This window comes from Nansenia antarctica, assembly GCF_963989245.1.
Source record: "Nansenia antarctica genome assembly, chromosome: 15".
Lineage (NCBI taxonomy): Eukaryota > Metazoa > Chordata > Actinopteri > Argentiniformes > Microstomatidae > Nansenia > Nansenia antarctica.
This window is the reverse complement of record NC_137685.1, coordinates 3,841,627-3,853,002: the sequence shown is the minus strand read 5'-3', so window position 1 is coordinate 3,853,002 and position 11,376 is coordinate 3,841,627. Positions and strand designations below refer to the sequence as shown.

At 41.6% G+C, this 11,376-nt stretch overlaps 1 protein-coding gene across 1 annotated transcript; it reads right to left on the bottom strand.

Moving 5' to 3' along the window:
* Nucleotides 1-4,275: 4,275 nt before the first annotated feature.
* kbtbd8 (kelch repeat and BTB (POZ) domain containing 8) lies at nt 4,276-11,001 on the bottom strand (the record flags this gene model as incomplete). The annotated part of the gene is made up of 5 exons (XM_080545912.1): nt 4,276-4,739; nt 5,006-5,828; nt 5,982-6,288; nt 6,804-7,017; nt 10,986-11,001. The coding sequence occupies 5 exons, from the start codon at nt 10,999-11,001 to the stop codon at nt 4,276-4,278; spliced, it is 1,824 nt and encodes a 607-aa protein (XP_080402038.1).
* Between the last annotated feature and the right edge of the window lie 375 nt (nt 11,002-11,376).

Sequence of the window (11,376 nt, the reverse complement as noted above, 5' to 3'; positions counted from 1 at the left end):
AAACACACACTCACACTCACACACTCACACACACACACTCACACACTCTCACACTCACACTCACACTCACACTCACACTCACACTCACACTCACACTCACACTCACACTCACACTCACACTCACACACACACACACACACACACACACACACAGAGTTGTTTCAAAACAACAACTTTCCAGTTCAGGAGGGCTGCAGCACTTTGGGAAATGTGGAGGCAAAGTGAAAACTTTTAAAATCGTGTCAAAAGAGACAGTTATTATCGGCATAATGTATATAAAACTGTTATTCTAGGATACAGGCATATTGATATTTGATATTCCCTTGTTGTATTATAATTTAACATTCTTGCAATTATTGGGTAGCCTAATGACCCAGTGATGCAATTGCTGACATCGCACGTATTATCAAACACCCAGGGCAAAACAACAGGCAGAAACATGATGTCATGAATAAATAATAATATGCTTTCTGGTGCTGGGAGATATTCAAGAGACCACGCAAATGTGTGACGTCAGAATTATAAGGTTCCATCTCCATTTTTGTAAAAACTAAAAAAAAATTTTTTACATAATCTGATCCATTAGGTGTTTATTAATGCCTGTGTGGTGTTGTTTTTAAAATGTTTTCATTTTTGAGTTAGTAATTAATAAAATACAAAGGTTCCATCTCACAAAACATAATGGAATGTAAAAACGTATATGACGCTCAATATCTCTGAACTGCCCTAAACGGAGATAGAACCTTATCATTTTAAGATCATGAATTATAAATAGAAAAGTACAATAGTAACAACGTGGGAGTCACAATACAGTCCTGCCTCACACTCCAGCATGGACTTACAGGAAATAGAATCTCGCTAAATTATCAACTTTCCCAACTTTGCTTTGCGTGGGTATTATCAATGCAAAAGCACAAGTGCATGGACATTTCACTACCTTCAGAATGTGAAAGAAAACTAAACCCGTTAAGTGTGAGAAATGATCATTCATCTGAAAGAAACTTACCTTGCTCAGCACTTGAGTTTCACGTTGAGTTTCCCTGAGTAAAGTTCCCTGAGACACTAAACTACCCGCCGCTTGTTATCGCGAGATTTCTGAGACGCCTGGTCACGTGTTGCCACGATTTCGCCTGTTGGCTTTCTTTTGTCTGCAAAGTAAAGTTGTCATAGCAAAACGTTAATAGCCCCCCTCACTGCGCTACGCCACCCCCCCTATGTCTACCACTACTATGAACCCCCTATGTGGGTAGTACGCCTAGTCACAGAAAGTCTCAGTAAAAGCCTGATGTATCAGAGCCAGACAGGCAGTAATGTCAATGTATGTGATCAAAATGAGAAGGTACGAGATGTTTGACTACAATGAACAATGTGGCCAATTCTACACCAACTCAATCCAATCAATGTATGAAACAAATCAAGACAAATTCAACTTTAAGGTTTTATTCTCAAATTATGTGCAATGTGAATTTCACAGTTGAGCTCAACCACCAACTATTCCCCAAACCCTAAAACAGACAAACAAGCCAACAACAAAACAAAAAGAAATAAACATGTAAGGAAGAACTCAAAGGTTTGTACCTAACCAAGATGGATGCATACTTGACTCTGGTGAGCTGGGATGGCTGCTCAAGACCAATTAGCTCTACCCACAATGCACACTGATTGATACTTGTATAAGCTTGGTGTATTTAACATGACTGGTGTGTTGGGAGATTCAATGTAACATTGGAGTTACTTAGCTGTAATGCATATGATAAGTTATTGAGGAAGTTGTGGTAAAGGCAAAACTACTGAGAAACAAAATAGTGTGATCAGAGCAGTTCGCCTCACCCCAACTTAATAAGTGAATAAAGACAATATTAAAACACACCCATTGAAAATAACAAAAAGAAAATCACATCTATTTTTCAAGTTATAAAAATGAAACAAAAAGTAAAAGTAAAAAAAAAAAAACTGTGCAAGTACAGCAAACTTATAATACAGTATATTACACAAACAAAACATTTAAATACAGTACTGTGTATGAATAGAAATCCTGAGAGTTGTCCATTCCTGGTTCCCATGTGGCTGAGTTTTTAGGCATTTGGGCAAACCCCCATTCTCCTTCCTCTCCTCACGAGAGCTCGGGGAGGACACCCTGCTCGGGACAGGTGTAAAGACAGCCAAATGATCTGCAGTCCTTCTTACAAATGTTTATCATGTCCATAACCTCCACACATACAGAATGCAGTTTCTCATATTAACTCTCCATGTCAAATTCTGTGACAGAACAGAACTACATTTCCCAAGATTGCTTTTGTGGTTGATTGACTGAGGAATGCCTCGTTTAAATATGAGATAAAGTAAAGGGTAGTAATGTAGTGCAAAGATGACACCGGAACCTGCATATGAAGAGACATTATTGAACATGTCATTGAAATTGTTGCAGTTCAACGAAGGAACATACCCTCAATGGCTGTTATTGACTCATTCTTAACAAGATTGTCAAAAAAGTAGCACCAAGTTCTTTCTTTTTTTTTCTCTAAGTGATAGTATGAATAGATAGATGAATGCATGTGGAGAAGTAGAGTGTAAGCACACATGGTTCAGTCACACACTATCCCACTGTAGCTCTGTCCAGGAGGGCGCTCCATAAAGTTTGCAGTTAAGGACTGTCGAAGTGGAGAGTGATTCAGTGCAATGATGAGTGTAAGACTTTATCTTTCACCAGGACAAAACACACAGGACATATCTGATGCTCCCATCAACCAATAGGCACAATGACATCCCCTGGATCTGCTCTAAATAACATACCAAGACCCTGCAGAGAAAAAAATTATAATCCCTACTCCCTCTACAACTGTCTGGTAGACACACACATCCGAAACTGAGCCAAAGAGGTGAGTAGTACCCAAATTAAGAAGCTTGAAAACAATAGGTAATGCACATCCACTAGGGTATACCTAACAGTATCACAGTTTCGTTAGTTACTGCTACCAGAAACTTTAAACTTTTCAGATCAACCCCAAAAAAAACAAAAAAACAAAAAAATTCTTAAATGCATGTTGGCTATTTAAGACAGACTATTTAAACCCAAGCCTTATTTTCTGAATTAAAAATGTAATCAGATGTCAGAAACATCAACAGAAAACACAACTCTGAGTGAAATGTCCACACTTTGGCCAAGTCAATCCGTCGGCCTGAACAACGTCCCTTCACTACTTATCACTCCTTTGCATTGGATTGCTCCTGAAGCAAAACTGTTAGCTGGTTAGAAATTCTTACTTATCTTGGCCCCACCCACCCACACACACACACGCACGCACACGCACACACCATTCGTATATCTCCAATGTGGAGAGTGAATATTACTTCACTTCAGTTGTCTTGGCATGACACTTGTTGCAACAAAATGGATGACAAATCTTGCGCGGGTAGCTAGCAACACGACTCAATAGCAGTGATCACCACAAGCAACAAATTAAAAAAATCTAAACTGAAAGACTGTTCTGAAGCTGGATAGCATATCGGTTGACACAAGAAACTCCCTCTCAGGGTCTCGGTAGGCCTCTGCGTTTCATAAAATGGCTTCATACCAACCTACCGAACATGGCAATAACACCTTATTAAACTAGATCACTCGCACACTTCATACCAACTATTAGGCTAAACATTTCCACAAACAAACTTACTGTGGGGAGCAATGAGCATAGAAATCAATAAAAAGGTCGAACAGAGAAACACAACCCCTCAAATCTGAGCTAACAACCTACCAATGAGCATCAGCGCTCATCTTACCCGTATGAATATATAGTCTATATAGTTATTTATATATAATTTTCACTTTATGCTGACATGTAGCATGTCCGTTTCTAGAGGGCGTTTAATTTAACTGATCCCTCGACTTGCATGCCAATCAATTGCAAAAATCGTTAACCTATATATGCTTTCTAAGATAATATGAAACAAAAATGGCTCAAAAACAAGATGATAATTGCACTTATGATTCATTGTAACTGTAAAACAAGCAGTGTGGTGGGTATTTGGTGCTGGAGAGAGAAAAAAAAATGAAAATACTGCAAATCTTTTATAATAAGCACCCCCATTTGTTTGATCGTGTTCAGCGTAAGTTTTGAATGCTTTAAGACTAAACCGACGGTCAACGGTCCTCGCGGTGCAAAAACCCAGGACAGCACCAGGCACAAGGCAGACAAGACCACTCTCCCCCTCCTCTTTCAAGGATTGGGGTTCCCAATACACCACAACAAACCCCCCCTCCCCCCCCCGCTCCTCCTCTCAGAGCACTTTCTGGAGACACTGGGGGTAGAGTTTGGCCACTACACACTCAAAATGACGACCGAGGTCCCAGAGACGGTCGGGCGTTTCGTAGACTTTGGTCCACTCGTCCGCCTCGTCGTCGTACTGGTAGAGGGAGTTCTTGCGGCTGGTGCGGAACACGTGTTCCTCCACCATGACCTGCGTGGCTCGGACGAACAGGTGCAGCTTTCCCTGGAGCAGGATCGCTTTTATGTAGGGGCTGGTGGCCTGGTCGAAGGGCAGGTCCCGCTTGCGCGTCCAGGTGTTCTGCTCGATGTCGTAGACCTCCACGGTGAAGGTGCGCTGGTGGTTCCTGCAGATGCCTGCGATGTAGTAGATGCAGTTCTGGTGTAAGGCGGCCAGGCCCTGGCTCCGGGGGACGCTCATCGGCGCCAGGTGGCCCCAGTAGTCTTTGCGAGGGTCGAAGCAGAAGAAGTATTCACCTGTGGGGAAAACAAGCACCACATAGTTATGTTGTATTATAAACCTCACTGCAGTAAGTATGTTCTAGCATACGATAATTAAATGACAGGGAATAGTAGTAGTGAGTTAGTAAGTAAGGTAGTTCAGGGCCAACTTTCCTAATATGTTCTCTTTCTTCCACTCTTCCTACTAGTTTCTTTACCGTCTATTTTGTATAGATTTTTTTTTTTGGGGGGGGGGTATTAAACAAATACTTCACATCTCTTCTTCATGTCCCCCCACTCACTTTGGAGGATATAGATGCGGTCTTTGTACTCCACGGCGCTGTGAAACTCCATGGCCACGGGCATGGGGCTGACCGCAGTCCAGCAGTTGTCCCTGGCGTCGTAACACTCCACGGACTTCAGCGCGTTCCGCCCGTCCCCCTCGTACACCCGCCCCCCCAGGGCGTAGAGCTTGTCGCAGCAGTGCACCAGCCTGCAGCCGATCCGGGCCCGCAGCATGGGCTGGCGCGCCAGCCACCGGTTCCCCGCGTGCTCGTACTGCCAGAAGTCGCTCTCCGCCCTGTGGTCGATGGACACCTCGCTGTTGCTCGGCCGGTAGCCCCCGGCGATGAAGATGTCGTTCTCCGACGACACCAGGATGCCCACCTCCCGGAGGTCGTTGGGGGGCTTGCAGAGCTTAAAGACCTTCCCCACTAGGGTGTCGAGGCAGGGGACGGTCTGCTTCTTCCCTGAGTGTTTGTGCGCGGCGTCGAAGCAGATGACCATCTCCGAGGCGGTCATGCCCAGGCGCTGAGAGCAGCCGTTGGTGCCGTTGAGGCCTCGGGTCTTGGCCTCGGCGGGGTCTACGGAGAGGGAGAGGGCACAGGCAAAGGTTGGCGGGATGCAGCTGAGGAAGGTCTCGTCGAGGAGAGGCAGGCGGATGCACTCGGCGAAGACTTCGGCCAGGTGTGCTTCCCGGCGGGGACAGTCGTACTCCAGCCAGCGCACGATGCTCTCGTACACGTGCTCCTCCTTCTCCACGTTCAGGTCGTCGTTGTTCAGGATGCTGACCAGCTGCTCCTTTGTGAGCTGGAGGAACTCCTGCTCCCGCGACACACACAGGAACTACAACAGGGTATATACAGGAATCTTGAGGTTAATTTAAAAGTGACAGTTGGATCTTTATCCAGATTATATATTTATGGACAAGTAAAAAAGCGTTACTGTCGAACCCTGGCCAGTTACTGGACAACAGTGACATAGAAGGCCAGAAGCTACCTTCTTGCGGATGTAGTCCTGGGAGTGCTCCCTCAGCTCCTGGTGCCCGTAGGCGTCAGCGAACATGTAAACACCGATGCAGTTCTGGGGGTCGAGGCGGCTGATCATGAACTGGGCGCACTGGTCCTGTAGGGCTGGGATCTGGAAGATGCTGGCTGCCGTGAACAGGGCCTGGACGTTGGACTCGGACAGCGTGACTCTGGACGTGTAGGCGTAGTCCAAGACCAGGTGCATGGACTCTGACTCCACACCGACGATCCTCACCTCCGCCTGGCTGCTCTCTGTAAGGCCACTGGTGAACATGGACCTGGGACAGCACAAAAAATGATATATATATATATATATGTTACGGTACATGTGGGAATACGGTACATGTGGGAAAACTAGGGTTAGGTGCTACGTCGACTTGGTACATGCTGGCATGTCTAACCCTAAGCCCAACCCTAATCCTAACCCTACCCCTAACCCCCTAGCACCTAACCCTAGTTTTCCCACATGTACCATATTCCCACATGTACCGTAACATATATATTAGTTATAAAAGTGCAGTTAAAAGTCTGGATGGTATTACAATGAAGCAGTACTGGTTGTCACATACAAAATAATAAGAATAACATTATCTATCCCCTTTTTACTTTGACTGCCACACATTAGTATAAATCCTGTTATGACACCCCGATTGCAGATTGCAGAAGAGAGACAAGAGAGCCATGTATCAGCACAGATAACTAAATTGTGCTATTAATTGTCATCCATTTGACTCAATATTGTTCGAGGAACAACCACCAATTACGAGCCCCTAAAACACACCAGACTACACACCTAAAGTAAGGGCTGATAGCAGCAAGGACATTTCTGTGACAGGAGAAGGTCTTGCCGTGGTCCACTTCTACGACAATGTCTGTGAGCTGTGCTTCATCGTACAAGGCTTTGAGCTGCTGGAGGACGTTGCAGGCGTGTACGGTGTCCACGCCGTTGTAGTACGTAGCGTTCGCAGGAGTCCCGTTCTGTACGTTCTGTAACAGCTTGCCTATGTCTGCGGAAAATAAACATACACAAACACAAACTAGGTTTAGAAGGTTTAGGTGAAAACTAGGTTTAGAAGAAGGTTTAGAAGAAGGTGATAGAAGAAGGTTTTTCCTTCTATCAATGGCCCCGGGCCTGAGCTGGATTACTCTTCCTGCTACGACTGGTGGATTGATGATTCACTTGCTCAGTATTGAAATGTATTGATTGTAAGTCGCTTTGGAATAAGGCGTCTGCTAAATGCCAAAAATGTAAATGTAACAAAGAAAAATGGCTATTACGTCTCGAAGTTACGTTGGATTAAAGTTAACAATAACTTAAAAACAGCTTAATCAATTGTATAGGACACACAATGTAAGAGACAATGTCTATTCATATAAAGATAGTTAATCAATAACACTTCTTAACAGTAACAATATAAAAGTAGCACACAATGTAAGAGACAATGTTTTAAGTTATTGTTTAATGGATTAAACAATAACTTAAAAACAGCTTAATCAATTGTATAGACACACAATGTAAGAGACAATGTTTTAAGTTATTGTTTAATGGATTAAACAATAACTTAAAAACAGCTCAATCAATTGTATAGACACACAATGTAAGAGACACCTCTTAACAGGAACAATATAAAAGTAGCACATAATAATGTCTACAATACTTGATTCAAGGGTATTTGGTATTACATGCAAATAATACCAAAACACAGCTTGACAGTAGCCAATTACCAGGAACCAGACTGAATGTAGCCTTATTAACTGAGTGACAGTGACACAGAAATGTGCTGAGTGATTATGCTGAAATACACGTGGGGGGGTTCTTTAAACTAACTAAGCACATGCTTCGTGTCACATGTTTATTATGCATTCGAATATTTGAATTGTATTCCAGTCATTCAAAAACGTAGCTTGCAACTAACACTTGGCATTCCTTTAATTGGATATATCTGGTGTGGCATTGGAATGAATCACTTCGAGGAGCACGACTTGTTGTTGTGCAACAAGACTAGTTGATAGAACAAAGACTAGTCCGAAACGAGGCTCTCTCGGAGAGGCTCTGGGGGATTAGAAGGAAACTCGCTTGCTGGATTAGCCTAACCAGCTAGCTGAAATAACTAATCCTACAATGTGAATTATTCTCCTACTCACTTGAATTTGATTACACTCCCTGCACACTGTGTATAAAAAAAAAAAAAACTACATCCTAAAAATGTAAAACCACAAAAATATGTATTTATTTATCTATATTTATTTATTATTATCAAGTGTGGAAAAAGTCAAAATTACTGGTGCAACTTCTTTACTAGGTCATTTCATGATGTTTCACCTGAACCCAGGCAATAATGTGATATGTTGCTCTGTCGGTGGTCTGTGTGTGTTATTGTTTGATAAATAAATGTATTTATTCACCCTGGTGGATTTGTTTCATGTCGATATGAGAGAGAAGAAGGAAGCTAAGCTAGCTTAGCCGTTTGTGCCAGTGTCGTGACGTTAGAATTATAAGGTTCCATTTTTGTCAAAATTGAGTTTTCTACATAATCTGATCCATTAGGTGTTTATTAATGCCTGTGTGGTGTTGTTTTTCAAATGTGTAAATGTTTTAGTTAGTAATTCATAAAATACAAAGGTTCCATCTTACAGAACATAATGGAATGTAGAAACTTTGACGCTCAATATCTCTGAACTGCCCTAAACGGAGATATAACCTTATCATTCTAAACGGAGATAGAACCTGATCATTCTAAAACGGAGATAGAACCTTCTCATTCTAAACGGAGATAGAACCTTATCATTCTAAACGGAGATAGAACCTTCTCATTCTAAACGGAGATAGAACCTTATCGTTCTAAACGGAGATAGAACCTGATCGTTCTAAAACGGAGATAGAACCTTCTCATTCTAAACGGAGATAGAACCTTATCATTCTAAACGGAGATAGAACCTGATCATTCTAAAACGGAGATAGAACCTTCTCATTCTAAACGGAGATAGAACCTTATCATTCTAAACGGAGATAGAACCTTCTCATTCTAAACGGAGATAGAACCTTATCGTTCTAAACGGAGATAGAACCTTATCGTTCTAAACGGAGATAGAACCTTATCATTCTAAACGGAGATAGAACCTGATCATTCTAAACGGAGATAGAACCTGATCATTCTAAACGGAGATAGAACCTGATCATTCTAAACGGAGATAGAACCTTATCATTCTAAACGGAGATAGAACCTTATCATTCTAAACGGAGATAGAACCTTATTATTCTAAACGGAGATATAACCTTATCATTCTAAACGGAGATAGAACCTGATCATTCTAAACGGAGATAGAACCTTATCATTCTAAACGGAGATAGAACCTTATCATTCTAAACGGAGATAGAACATGATCATTCTAAACGGAGATAGAACCTTATCATACTAAACAGAGATAGAACCTTATCATTCTAAACTAAACAGAGATAGAACCTTATCATTCTAAACTAAACGGAGATAGAACCTTCTCATTCTAAACGGAGATGGAACCTTATCATTCTAAACGGAGATGGAACCTTATCATTCTAAACGGAGATAGAACCTTATCATTCTAAACAGAGATAGAACCTTATCATTCTAAACGGAGATAGAACCTTCTCATTCTAAACGGAGATAGAACCTTCTCATTCTAAACGGAGATAGAACCTTCTCATTCTAAACGGAGATAGAACCTTCTCATTCTAAACGGAGATAGAACCTTCTCATTCTAAACGGAGATAGAACCTTATCATTCTAAACGGAGATAGAACCTTATCATTCTAAACGGAGATAGAACCTTATCATTCTAAACGGAGATAGAACCTTATCATTCTAAGATAGAACCTGATCATTATGACCTCACGGGTGGTTTAAAGCACGCTAGCTAATTAAGCAATCAGTTCTCTTTAAGCCTGACCTACCACAACCCGGCTAAACCAGAGATGTGTAGCTAACAGTCAAACCTCTCGCGATAGTTTAGTTCCTGTCATGTCGTGAGTTTAGAATGATAAGGTTCTATCTCCGTTTAGAATGATAAGGTTCTATCTCCGTTTAAAATGATAAGGTTCTATCTCCGTTTAGGGCAGTTCAGAGATATTGAGCGTCAAAGTTTTTACATTCCATTATGTTTTGTGAGACAGAACCTTTGTATTTTATGAATTACTAACAAAAAAAAATGGCAACATTTTAAAAATAACACCACACAAGCATTAATAAACACCAAATGGATCAGATTATGTAAAAAAAAAAAAAAAAAAAAAGACAAATTTAGATAGAACCATATAATTCTAACGTCACGACACTGGCACAGAGATGTGTCGTTAACAGTCAAACCTCTCGCGATAGTTGAGTTCCTGTCGCGTCTAAATACATCGAATTGTACTTTAGCTATGAAGCTAAACTATCTCGGCTAAAACGAGACATTGTCATTATGCTTTAGCTTTGGCTAGCTAAGATAAGCTGCTGTTGCTAACTAACTATCTTACAGCCCCTATCCTTACAACCAAAACCTGTATTAACTAACGTTAGTTAGTCCTTGTCGACGTTAATCGCCCTGGAAGCTTCTTTTAAAGGTTGCCATGTAGTCTTTATCTAACATTATAACATTAAAAGGCCACCAGAAACGTAGCAACACAATTGTTTACCCCCACTCAGCTGGAGCTAGCCTTAGCTTAGCGTCAATGCTACACACACACACACACACACACACACACACACACACACACACACACACACACACACACACACACACACAGCACTTTTTGACGAGCCGCTCGCTTTAAAGAGCTGGACTTGTTCTTTGTTTATGCCCAAAAAATGCCCCCCTGTCACTGTAAACAACTTTAGAGAAAACGTAAAAGAAAGTAGCTCTCATACGCTATTAACGTGCGAAGTTGACAACTTTAGAAACGCGTTAAATAAGTTTTAAAACGACAAACACACAAACAAGAGAGAGTGTCTCTAACCTCCACTGGCAGCCATTCTCCCCCAGTCTGTCTCAGAGCAGCCAACCGTCAGAGAGACGTCATCAGTAGCACGTTGTACGTAATACGTCATATTACGTATTGTTATAGATAATACGTTACGTATATATTATGTATGTAATATCTAAGGTACTACAGAGCCCCCCGGAAACAGGCGACAGCCAATCAAGAGAGAAATCCTCAGCCTTCAGGGCCAATAGGATTCTCCTGAACTAAGAGGTAAGAAAAGGAACAGGTATTTATTTACCATTTATTTATTTATTTACCATTTATTTATTTACCATTTACCATTTATTTTTCACTGAGCAAGACATGGTTACAAACATACATGTGTTGGACATGGAGGAACCAACGTCTTGTCTACTTGCCAATA